The sequence below is a fragment of the Neolamprologus brichardi genome, chromosome 5 (genome assembly GCF_056152115.1).
Source record: "Neolamprologus brichardi isolate AB-2024 chromosome 5, ASM5615211v1, whole genome shotgun sequence".
Lineage (NCBI taxonomy): Eukaryota > Metazoa > Chordata > Actinopteri > Cichliformes > Cichlidae > Neolamprologus > Neolamprologus brichardi.
Window position 1 is genome coordinate 9880384 of NC_142108.1, and position 12279 is coordinate 9892662.

The window sequence follows — 12279 nt, forward strand, 5'->3', positions numbered from 1 at the left end:
AGATTGATAATGGGCTCTGTATTTGTGCTGCAATGCCCAATAAGATTACAATCCTGCGGCATAATCAAGGCCTCAACAAGTTCTGCATCAGAAAGGTGAATGAGCATTAAAAGTGAACAGCTTACAGTGAAGAGACCTTTATTGTGAACAATGGACATTGTTTTTCTAGGAAATGTAGATGCTCTGTTTTTCTTCTAGAAATAATGAGTTTTTGAAAAAAACTTTTTTGTGTGTGTTTGCAGGAGATTGAGACATCAGAGCCTTGCAGCTGTATTCACTTCACTGGCTACAGTATCATTATCGGCACCAACAAGTTCTATGAGATTGAGATGAAGCAGTATGTACTGGAAGGTCTGTCAAATGCAGCATTATTGTTTCTTTAGTATTATTTCTTTACAACCAGATGGTGCTCCAACAAAGTCCACTCAAGGGTGTTTCTGTCTCTGTTGGGTTCCAACATTCACACCTGAACAAGCTGAATGATACTAATGATTTCTCTCTGCAGAGTTCTTGGATAAAAACGATGTGACACTAGCGTCAGCTGTCTTTGCGGCGTCCTCCCACAGCTTCCCCATCTCTATCATCCAGGTCACCACGGCTCCACAGAAGGATGAATACCTGCTCTGTTTCCATGGTTAGACAGTTACTTCTGCTGGCAAACCCTCTCAGTTGAATGTGTATACACATCCCCAAACTAGTGGATAAACAAAGTTGTGGAACAGTTTGTCTTAGAATCTGTATTTGACAAGCAATCTCTAAGCATTTCTAAAGTCATTGTTTTCTTTTTTGGTTACATATTCTATGCTAAATTTAAATAACTCATTTTGTTTATGTATTTATTTTTTGCAGAGTTTGGTGTGTTTGTGGATGCATATGGCCGCAGAAGTAGAAGTGAGGACATCAAATGGAGCCGTCTGCCTCTCTCATTTGGTAAGTGTAAATCTGCATGTTTACTAGAAGCGTAGTTTCTTTGGGCACCGGGTGGAGCAGGTGACCATATCCTGCGAGGCCCAATGCAGTGGCCTGGGTTTGAGTCTGACTCTGGGCCTTTTGCTGCACGTCTTCAGTCTCTCACTGCTTTCCTGTCTGGTCTTCACTGTTCTCTCAAATAAAGGCCAAAAAGCCCGAAAATAGTTTTCTTGATTTAAGGATTTTTAGGTTTTTTTAAAATAACAAGTTGTATTTCTGTATTTCAGCCTATAGAGAGCCTTACCTATTTGTGACCTACTTCAACTCTCTGGACGTCATTGAGATTCAGGGACATGCTGCTCTTGGGTAAGATTGTTCTCAGCTTTTTTAAATTGTTTATCAAGTTCTTTTTATTTTCCAACTTCTAATTCTGCCATGGCTGATTTTTCTCTTTTTCCAGTCCTCACTCATACGCACATCTGGATATCCCTAACCCACGCTACCTTGGCCCAGCCATTTCCTCTGGAGCCATATACCTGGCTTCATCCTATCAGAACAAACTTCGGGTCATTTGCTGCAAGGGCAACCTTGTCCAAAGCCAAGACGGTGGAGATCTGCAGCGTAATGGCTCTGGACGCAGGTAATGACACACAAATAGCATTAAATACCATCTGCCAGTCACCTTTATACATAGCATCCCAAATATTTGGAAACGGGTTTGTAGGTCAGAGATGTACATAGAGGGAGATTTCTAAGCACATTCTTCTGTTCTGTGTACACTGGTGTTAATGAGTCACTGGGCCTAGCTGGCACTGAGGGGCACAGGTTGGCATCTATAGGTCAGAAGTTTGGCTTAAATGTTTGAACTAGTTAAAAAAAACAAAAAAAAACGGGAGAGTAATGCCATCATTTTGTCTTTTGCAGGAAGAAGAGTTCATTTTTTTATCTGTAGCAGATTTTAAAAAATGTTGTCATCATCATTCTTTATTTTACCTAAATTACTTTTTAAAGTTCTGTGTCAAATGTAGAAAGGAAATTTTTGAATAAAGACTGACATCTTCCCTTTTATGTCTGGTCTGTTACTCATCGTGACGCTTACTGACTGTGCTTTGCAAGTCAAAGCTTTGTTCTACAGTAATTGTTGTCAGTGACAGAGTCCACTCTTATTTAGGAAACCAAATTGAATTTATATGATCAGTCTGTTCTGATTACAAATAGCAGTGCTGTGTATTTATATATTAGCTTATTAAATCAGCTTAATTGCAAGTCCATCAATCTCACCAAATCTGCTGAGTGACCAGAGTCCCACAGTGCCAAACTAAGTCCAAGAACTGAGACAAATAAAAACATTGCCCAACATTTGCCCAATGCTCCTTTTTTTCCTTCTTTATTTTAACCTTGGTTCCTCCTGACAGTCCCAACAAGCGTGGTCCTCCTTCCTACAATGAGCACATCTCTAAAAGGCTGGCGGCCAATCCTCTGGTCCATGGAGACCCAGGCACACCACATCGTTACAGAGAGGCTCGCACAGAGTTTCGGCGGGACAAGTCCCCAAGCCGTCCACTGGAGAGAGAGAAGTCTCCTGGCAGAATGCTGGAAAGCCGGATAGTGGGGTCGCCTGGCCGAGCCATGGCAGACCCCCGGTTGGAGCGATCCCCAGGCAGGGCCATGGCCGACCCTCGCATGGACCGGTCCCCTGGCAGGATGATGGATGTTCGTAGGGAGAGGTCCCCTGGACGTTTTGAAGAGCGTCAAAGGCTTCATACTGGCTCCGGACGCACGCCCATAAACCCTGTTAACAAGGTTTGTCAAGAAATTCTGCATTACATTAACTTAATGTGTAACTGTTAGCAATAAGCTGAATATTTTTGTGTTTTATTGACATACATTGGAAACTGTTGGAGTATGGTAAAAGGTTCAGTACAAAACTTCTTCGTTTCTATTCAGGCAGTTGATTCAGTGGTTTGTGATGCACTCATGCTGCTTTTATGACAGTAGTGGGTTGTGATGTCTTGTTTTGAGTGAAATACTATGACTATAGGATGGACTGTTACAGACCTTTAAGGAGTATAAATTTCTCCCCAGACTTTATAGTCTTGCAGTGTTCACGTTGTCTTTTAAATTTGTTTAGTTTTGGCTTATACTGTGGATTTTCATGACACTTCAGGTGTACTTAACATGGAAAGGCCAGCTTTCAAGGCTGTGGACACTTAGTCTAACTCTTGTGTTAGTGTACATTTTGACTCTCAAAATCTGTGTATTAACCTGACTTCATGTTGTTGGTTTTACCCTACAGGTGTGGGATCAGTCATCTGTTTGAAGGACAAAAGACCCTCATGTCCACTGTGGAAGAAGAAGTTCATGTTTGAAAAGAGAGAAGATGTAGCGGAGAACCAGTGAGAATGTTACCAACTCATGATGAAACACTGCCACACATCTGTTTTGCCTGATATCCAAAGTGAAAAACCCATGGAGGAAAACAACTGTAGCTGTCAGAACGTAGCGAGCACCAGATAAATAAAGAGATGTCATTAGTATCAGGTTATAGTTTTAAAAAAAGGTCAACAAAATGCCATATTAACCACCTGAGCAGGGTTTTTTGCGATGCATTGGAGCATGTGTTCTCTACTCCGAGTAGGGATTAGTAATTATATATAATTTCTTCTTCCACAAAGAAAATCTGAGATAAGTTCTCAAGTTAAGACTACTGGGTTTGGCTTGCTTCATTTAACTCTAGCAGCGTTAACTACAATGGATAAGCACAGCCATAGCAAGTGATGCCTATATATTTAGTCATTTTATTCAAAATGCCATTAACACATGTGGCTCATTTCCACATGTGCTGTCCACAGCAGCTACAGATCAGGGCAAATGTGTAGCAGATCACCTGTTGTGACACTGAGTATTACTTCTGGCTCCAGCCCTGTGCTCACATGTTAACACACAATCGTTATTGGCTAATTACAATCATTTTCAGCTCGGTCCTTGGTCAGTAATGCTGACCGGACTCGGCTGAAGCATGAATAAATTGAATCAAAATGAATTAATATATAATCCCTCCCAAAAAATACACTCTGTAGAACCACACACTAAAACTGCACTACCCACAATCCCCAGCAGCAATGGAGCAGGACCTTTCTAAATCTTCAGAACGCTATCTGACTGTAAATAGACGAGACATAATTTTATATATATTAAGAAGGAATTTCAAGGCTGGATAAGCCGTGTCTATTTTTGTTAAAGGAAAAAAAAAAGTGACAGTGTGTCCTCTTGAATGTCCGATGAGTATTCTTTTAATGTCCAAACGTCCTTTATCAAGTGAGTGATTGTATCTCAAACAAACTTGTGTATGCACTTCCATCTGTCAAAGGCAAAACCTCAGTGCTGACCTAAACGACGGGAGGGAAAAAAGATCATGTTTGAAGCTTAAAACATAGTACTTGAGCATTTCTTTTTGTACAATGTCCCCTGCTGTTGTATATAACCCAAAATTGTTTAAAGTGAAGATGAAGAAAAAATCTTTTTGTTTTGTTTTTCTTTTCCCTGATCCGTTAATGGCATGGATATATATATCTCGAAAATGAAACGGGGTGTTGTCTTCTGCTTCTGCCTCATTTGGGTTATATTTTTAATCTACATTTTTAAAAACAAAGCACGTGAATAACACTTTCTATCTTTAAACTCTCATGTATTTGCACAGTAAATTCACACAACTATATTATATAACTCGTTTTTTTTCTTTCTTTAAGGCATTCTTGGCAAGTTAAAACATCCAGTCCAATCATAACAAATGCTAAAGTCCATCCACGCTCATTCGGTTCACATAGCTAAGATGGATGTATTTCTGTACATCATGATCTGATGTATAGAAATAGAATATTTTGTGGATTTTAGCAGTATTTTTTTGAATGTAAACAAACGAGATGCCAAACTTTAACTTGCCCAGTTTGCCTGTCAACAGTTAGGCGCTCACTAGGAGGATTTCTTCGCCTTTAAGTCCCCTATGATTATTTTTAAGATGGTTAAAATCTTCCTGAATGTATTTTAAAGCCAATACAGCCGATTCGTTGGTCTCAATGTTCAACAACAACAAAAACAAAGCACCAAATGCTTTAGATTGCACATGTCTTCTTCTCTCTATAGGACTCTGTACAAAAGGGTTATCCATCGTATTTGATTTTATTTTTAGATTCTTTTAAATTTGTATTCTCATTCACATGATCTTGAATCATAATGCTGTAACGCTGGATATGATATTGATGTCTGCTAACAAATGTTTAATTAGCGTTCCCTGTAGAGATTTTGTCACAGAGTATTAAATATTATAATCATTGCATTTCACTTCGGTTGTGCCTCCTTCTGTTGTGCTTGTGTGTCTCTTTACAAAGACATTTAAACTTATCTCTGAGTGGATAAGCGCCATAAAACAGTCACTTCTGAAGCATTTACCCTCTCTGTTTCAAGACGGCCAGTGACACGGCCATTTGTCCACATCCATTGTGTTGGAGAAGGTTTCGTCTATTTATAGGTGTCTGATCCCAGCGCTCAGCCTGCCATTCCAGTCACAGTAGCTGCAGCGGCTGCTTGATCTGAGAGGAGCTGAAGAAGAAGCCTTTTTTTAACAATAGCATCTGCGTCCTGGGTTAACAATAACTCGTCTAATTGTGTCCTCTGCGTGCGCGCTGTACACGCTGCGAGACAACACAGACGGCATCTGCTGCTGGTTCGTCCATTGCAATTTATTTAGCAGTAAGACGATCGAGTGCGAGGAGGCTTTAAGTTTATTTAGACCAGTCACCTCCCAACCTCGGCGCATTCACGCGCTGTCACTTTTCTTGACCTGGGAGCCCCGAGTGATGGGGGATGATTTGTTAATGTTGCTGAGAGACACATTGTAAGGACGTGTCCAGTGTCTCATGCAGTATGTCTCACCTCGAGCTGTTGACATCCATGAGCTTAGTACCACAATCCCTGTGAAGAAGACTGAAGATGCCACTTGATTCTCTGGCTTCTTTTAATTCCTATCTGTCTATTAAATTAAGTTAACCATTTGTAGGGACACAGAACCCACTAAACGACCTGAAAATCTGACATTTTGCCATAAATATCACCAATTTGAATTACCTTGATAGAATAAATTAAGTGATTTAATGTAAGAGCCCTGTGCAATGCTGTATTACACTGCTTTGTCTGGCCAAAGTAAGCAGAGCCAAAGATATGATGTGAAGAAGCATGTTAGAAAGGTTGGTGCTAACACAGACCTGACAGGTCAGTAAATAACACATAATGAGCTGGTGCTTTTTCAGGCACTCTCATGCCTTTTATCAGATGGGGAACAAGAAATGATTGGCACACAGATCAGAGTTAGAAAGAGACGGTGAATTCAATCTGCAAATGCTTTGCTTTAATACACTGACATAATCTTTCACAGATCAGGTTTTAGTTCTACATCTTTTGGGCATTTCAAAATCTCAGATTGATTTGTTTTATATTCATTCCCGCTGGGTAAATACAGTTTATACTGTATGTCTTAAGAAGTATGTTCTTATTTCTCTGCAGTACTTAAATACTTTTTGAATGTAAAGGCTCACAAGCCTGTCAGTGCTACTGCAAAAGAGGCGGGCAGAAGTTTATCGGTCACACAAACCTCTAATCATATCACTTATGCATTTTTGATTAACCTGTGGCTATCATAAAGATCAGTGTGTCACAGAGGTCGAGTTAGGTAGGCTAGTCCAATGTTCTCCTTTCATTTTGCTTTTATAAATAATGCTGTCTATGGAAAGACTATGGACCAACAGATTGACAGATCACACTCTTGCTTTTGTTTTTACTATACAGCACTCTCATTCACTTACAACAATTGCAGTCAGTAGTTCGTACAGACAAGACAATGCAATGTGGATGGAGTCTTGTTTAAAGTGATTAAGTGCTTTCACCTTCAGTCTGCTCTTGATATTCTAGACCAGTTATTCCACTCTCTTTGTCGAATGCCAATCAGGACTCCACAGGGTGAGCGGCTATGTATGAGAGTGTGTGAGCGTGCGATACTGTATATGCTGTATGAAGCGTCATTTACCTGTCACTTCCTAAAGAGGGCATAGTTTATAAATATCATCCACTGGAGCGGAGGGCTGCGGGCTACAAAAGGCCACCCACAGCCTCCCTATTGTTCACTGGCATCATTGTTGGTCTGACCTCCCAGCTGCTCAGCCATGGTAAGTCTGTGTGCTGTGTGTGTGTGTGTGTGTGTGTGCAGTGTTTGTTGGGAGGTGTGTCTTATGGCTTTGAGGATGCTGCAATTGTTTTGATGAGATAAATAACAGTTTTTCACCTGCATATCATTTAAAAGCACAAGTTTTTAGCATTTTTGCGGGGGGGTGAAAAGATGACATAACTTTTAATTGTTTGTCAGTAGCTGTTTTGCTGTTTAAACTGCTTTTTCTTACAAAGATGCTTAAACCTATTTATTCATCTCTTCTGACATGTAGTTTTACCTGAACAAACGTGTAGTTTCTGCTTCACCTCTCCTGTCTTTGTGCTAAAAAAGGCCCCCAAGAAAGCCAAGAAGAGGGCAGCAGAGGGAGCCAACTCCAATGTGTTCTCCATGTTTGAGCAGGCCCAGATCCAGGAATTCAAAGAGGTGAATGCTGCTGAAACCACTTTCTATTTCACGGATTTCTGTTTGGCAGAGAACTGCCGAGAAATATCGCAAAGGGTATATTAATATGCGAGTCGGCTCACCAAGGTTCAGGCATTTCTGCATTAAAAAATAAACTGCACAAAGCATTACACAGAAAGGTCTCCACTTTCTTTCTTTGTCTTTCTACTTGCATTGTTCATTGTGGCAGTATGCGCACCTGTCTGTTTGCCCGCTTGCTGGCTTGACAACAGTAAGGCTTGCGGTATGCTGGTATGAGGGACAGTGGTGCCCAGACATCCAGACTTTGTCATCAGTGATTAGGCTGCAGATGAACTGCAGGGCATGCCCAGGATGCCAGACTAAATCCAAGGTGGAGGGGGGAGGGTAACGCGTTATAAATACTAAACAGTGTTCATGTATAAAGATGGCCTACCAAAAATTTAAGAGAACCCAAAAAAAGAAAATGTAAAACTGTTTGATGTGACTCTGGATGCCTTTTTTTTCCCCCGTGCTCTGATCTCAGGCCTTCACCATCATGGACCAGAACAGAGACGGCTTCATCGACAAGAACGATCTGAGGGACACTTTTGCTGCTTTAGGTATGTGGACACCAGTCAAAGAAACACTCAAAGTCTTCATCCTCGCTCGTGCCGTGCGTTCACATTGACTCTTTGGCGCTGCAGGACGTCTGAATGTGAAACAAGAAGAGATCGACGACATGCTCAAAGAAGCTCCTGGCCCGATCAACTTCACCGTCTTCCTCACCATGTTCGGTGAGAAGCTGAAAGGTAAAAACTGGCCGGCCAGTAAAAACTACATCTAAGTCATGAACACTGAATTGATGCAAATGTGTCTCAGTGCTGTTTTGATGTTCCCAGGTGCCGATCCGGAAGAGACCATCCTCAATGCTTTTAAAGTCTTTGACCCTGAGGGTAAAGGGGTCCTGAGGAAGGACTAGTAAGTGGCTTCTCACACTTGTCACGCGGCATCAGCTTGCATATGCAAATTTATTGCAAGTGAGCAAGCTGCCGCTCACAGTTTATGACTCAGTCTGACTGCAGTCATTCATCCTCACACAGCTCAGCTCCACAATGATTAAAACCCATTGTGTCCTGTACAGTTCATTCACTTGTGAAAAGAAGTCTCGTCATCTCTACAGCGTTTTTTTTCCCTTCCTTTTTTTCTCCTCTCCAGCGTGACACAGATGCTAACGACACAAGCCGACAGATTCTCAGCTGAAGAGGTACATTGCAGTCTCCCAGCCCATGCTAATTATCATCATTATAACAGTTTTGTGAGTGTGAGTGAGTTGAATTGAAAAAAAAAAATACAAGGATGAACGTCATCATGACGACCACCTGCGTCCACGTCAGACACATTTTCATACAAAAAAACCCCTGAGTGAATCATCTTAACACCCTTTTTATGCACACTGGGTTATGGGCTGTGTGGGGGATAACATCTGATAAAAGTGGTGTTAATGTCTCCCTTTCTGTTGTTTAGATGGAGCAGATGTTTGCTGCCTTCCCCCCGGATGTGGCTGGAAACCTGGACTACAAAAACCTGGTTCACATCATTACTCATGGAGAGGAGAAGGACCAGGAGTGAACCTTCATTTAAATGCATTCGAGAAGTAGAAAGTCAGTTTGTGTACCCAGCTGTGACTTGAAACTCAGCTTTTATGACACCATTGCTTCTGTATTGTCCTCACTCGAGAGCAGGGGGAGGATCCTGACAAATAGTCTTTTTCCAGCCTGTAAAAATGGGAAGTTTACAGCATCAAACATCATCAAGTGCCGTGCTCTTTTTCTGCTTTATCCACAGTATATCCCCCACATTCACCTGAGACTGATTAAATTATTTTTCCTTAACATTTTCTATATTAATAACCACATGCCTGTTTTTACCATAGCCACTTGTTAGGTCTTTGTTTGTCAGTCTAATAAAGATTTTTAAAGCTACGAGAGCTATGATTCTGCTGTTTTTGCTCAGATTATTGAATGCCAGTGTGGGGAAGTTGGTACAGACTTGATAAAGCCTGATTTCCAGTGAATTGTCATTACCTATTCAAGGATCACACAATTACTGCCTGAACAGATGACTATACCAGATACTCCTTAAAATCCATGTTAGGTAGTGCATCTGAGTACTTAAGAATAGCGAGCATGTGCAGCTGGTGACCCTGTAGAATCCAAAACATGCCTGCACCAGTGTCTGTGTGTGCGCAGAAAGTTGGGTGTGTGTTGGGTGTGCATGGAAATGTTTGGCTACTGAAACAAAGGGCTTTACTAAGACAAAGCCCTGTTGTTATTTTAGTGTTGTGGTGATGTAAAGAGGGTAATGCTATACTGAGGAGTTGTGGGGGGAGGTTGCTCACAAAAGGATGCCATCGAGTGATCCTCACCACCATCGCCTTACCCGACTTGAGACCTTGGCAGGGTTAAGCAGGGGGTGTAAATCCTTGATTGTTCCAGTTGAAGTGTTAAGGGCAGGGAGGAGCCAGTCTGACAGCATCAGGCAGGAGTACCGTGGATACTTCATACTGTGGATGAGACGAGACACGTGGGGAGTGGTGAGGGATGAGTGTTTGGATCGGCTTGGCTATTTCAGCTCCAGTTTTAACTGTTTGCAAGTGCAGCATGTGGTCAGTGAAGGGAAAACGTACATTTCTCTTTCAATTTTTAGTTTTGTCTGGTAGAAATTACTACTGACAAAATCACTGTCACCTAAATTTGCAGATCCTATCTAGCTCTAAGACTGAGTGTTTGCTGCTCAGGTCCAGGGACAAATGAGAAACAAAGGTTACCAGGCTGCTGCTGAACATACTGAAGAGGCTGGAGTTTGAACAGCCAAGTGTATCCCTCATGACAGCATGGAGACCAAGACAGAGCCAGAGAGACTGACAGTAGTTTTAGGACTGCCATGAAAAATCACCCCATGTTACTCTGTTTAACATGTAAACTGGTGGGCAAAAGTCTTGAGCCACACCTCATTTCTGTATATTTTCATAGAAAATAGGTGTAATGTTTTCTTACAACGTGTGCAAACAAATGGAAATACTCTATGAAAGTACTTTTTTAAAAAAGAGTTTGTACAATTTTACTGAGCTTGAAAGTGAATATTTAACGTGTTCAACTTTATTCTTCAACACGGCCTGAGCTCTCTTAGACAGGCTTTCTTGTCATTTCTTTAAGTAGTCTTCAGGAATAGTTCTCCTGGCTTCTAGAAGGACTTCCAAAGCTCTTCTTTGGAAGTTGGATGCCTTTTGTTCTCTTCACTGACAAGATGATGCCACACTGCTTCAAAAATGATGAGGTCTGGGTTCTGGGGGCCATGACAGATACTGTTTCGTTGTGTGTGTGTTTTTTGGTTTTTGGCTTTTTCTTGGCCAGATATGCTTTTACTGCATGGGCGGTGTGTTTGTGATCATTGTCATTGGAGTCAGAATACTTTTTTAATCCACTGGGACAATGTTGTTAGAAATGCTCACTGAAAATATAAAGATGAAAGATAGAAAGCATAAAAAATATTTGGTCTTTGATCAATGGGTTTTGATCAGTAGCTGCTGATCAGTGGTCATGACAATTTGCATATTAATGATCAAGGAACTGACCTCAGCCCATTGTTCATTCAGTGGGCTGGTTTCAGTTATAAGGTTGGGGAAACCTGCAGTCAGCTGAGAATGAAGAAGTCACTTGAATGAGTGATGAAATATTCCTCCCGTTGAAAATGTTACATCCAGATGAGCAGAATCAACCTTTTAGGGTTTACTTACCTGGATGATTGAGCATGCATAAAGACATAAAAAAAGAAGAAAAACTAAGGCACTTGGAGTGAAATCTGAAATTTAAATGAAATATTCCAAAATGAAAACACTAGTATGTACCCTACAGACAAGATATAAATTTGAAAATAGTCCAGGTGTCATAACAAGGAGTTGTAAACTTTCATGGCCAAAGGTAGCAATGATTTCCCGTATCTCTTTTACTGAATGTGCTGCTGTAGCTATCCATCACAGGATGGAGAGGGTGTGAAGAGTTGTCCAATACTGACTTTAACGTGGGCAGCATCCTCTTTTCTGAAACCTTTGTCAGTTAATCGGGTTCCGCGCACACAGTGTTATTGGCCTTGCAGATCAGTTTGTTCAGTCTATTGATTGCTGCCCCCACACACTGCAGCATAGTGGATGGCACTGACTGGCCACCACAGACCCATAAAATATCCTGAGCATCGTCTGGCAGATGCAAAAGGACCTCAAGGCTTCAGTACTTTTTGTAGAGAGCTTTTAATGAAATCCAATTTTTTGTCAGTGTGAACACTGAGGTGTTTTTAATATATATGGATGGAAGCAGTGGCCACTGTGTTCCTGTCCTCCTCATGCCCACAACCAGTTTCTTAGTCTTTGCCATGTTAGGCTGCAGATGGTTTTGCTCGTAGCCTGCAACAAAGCTATCCACTACACCCCTCTCTGATACTCCTCACTACTGCAGAGTCAGCCGCAAACATCAAAAATCTAACAGCACTCTGCCTTTATAATTCAAAACATGGCTCTAGACACTCACTGTTGTACATATCTCCTGACTGCTTTATACTTACTGACAATACTTTGAACCAAAGATTTCAAATTTGGAATCATCACTCCATCAGACCTGTTGCCACAGATTTTCAGTCAAGTTCTTCTGTTATTCAGCGTACCTCATCCTTAACTCCCTGTTTCCCTTTCGTAA

The 12279-nt window shown here is 41.3% G+C and overlaps 2 protein-coding genes across 8 annotated transcripts in view; both read left to right on the forward strand.

Annotated features, from left to right (window-relative positions):
* Positions 1-3383, forward strand: part of cita (citron rho-interacting serine/threonine kinase a) — a 35873-nt gene extending 32490 nt beyond the window's left edge. For all 7 annotated transcript variants that reach the window (XM_035905133.2, XM_035905136.2, XM_035905135.2 and 4 more), the window contains 8 exons: positions 3-95; positions 243-351; positions 506-634; positions 850-930; positions 1197-1275; positions 1370-1549; positions 2325-2712; positions 3206-3383. In XM_035905133.2, coding sequence (XP_035761026.1) covers positions 3-95; positions 243-351; positions 506-634; positions 850-930; positions 1197-1275; positions 1370-1549; positions 2325-2712; positions 3206-3229 — 1083 coding nt within the window. In that variant the 3' untranslated portion in view covers positions 3230-3383. The remainder of the gene's footprint in view (positions 1-2; positions 96-242; positions 352-505; positions 635-849; positions 931-1196; positions 1276-1369; positions 1550-2324; positions 2713-3205) is intronic.
* Positions 3384-7066: 3683 nt separating this feature from the next.
* myl2a (myosin, light chain 2a, regulatory, cardiac, slow) lies at positions 7067-9513 on the forward strand. Its single transcript, XM_006784534.3, has 7 exons — positions 7067-7127; positions 7460-7552; positions 8076-8151; positions 8236-8340; positions 8431-8509; positions 8747-8795; positions 9056-9513. The coding sequence occupies exons 1-7, from the start codon at positions 7125-7127 to the stop codon at positions 9158-9160; spliced, it is 510 nt and encodes a 169-aa protein (XP_006784597.1). The 5' UTR covers positions 7067-7124; the 3' UTR covers positions 9161-9513.
* Positions 9514-12279: the final 2766 nt, after the last annotated feature.

What these genes read in the sequence shown, in the direction of transcription:
- myl2a (XM_006784534.3), top strand. An exon ending in GTTCGGTGAGAAGCTGAAAG is followed by an intron (nt 8,341 to 8,430) that starts GTAAAAACTGGC and finishes TGATGTTCCCAG; the next exon opens with GTGCCGATCCGGAAGAGACC. An exon ending in ACAGATTCTCAGCTGAAGAG is followed by an intron (nt 8,796 to 9,055) that starts GTACATTGCAGT and finishes TCTGTTGTTTAG; the next exon opens with ATGGAGCAGATGTTTGCTGC.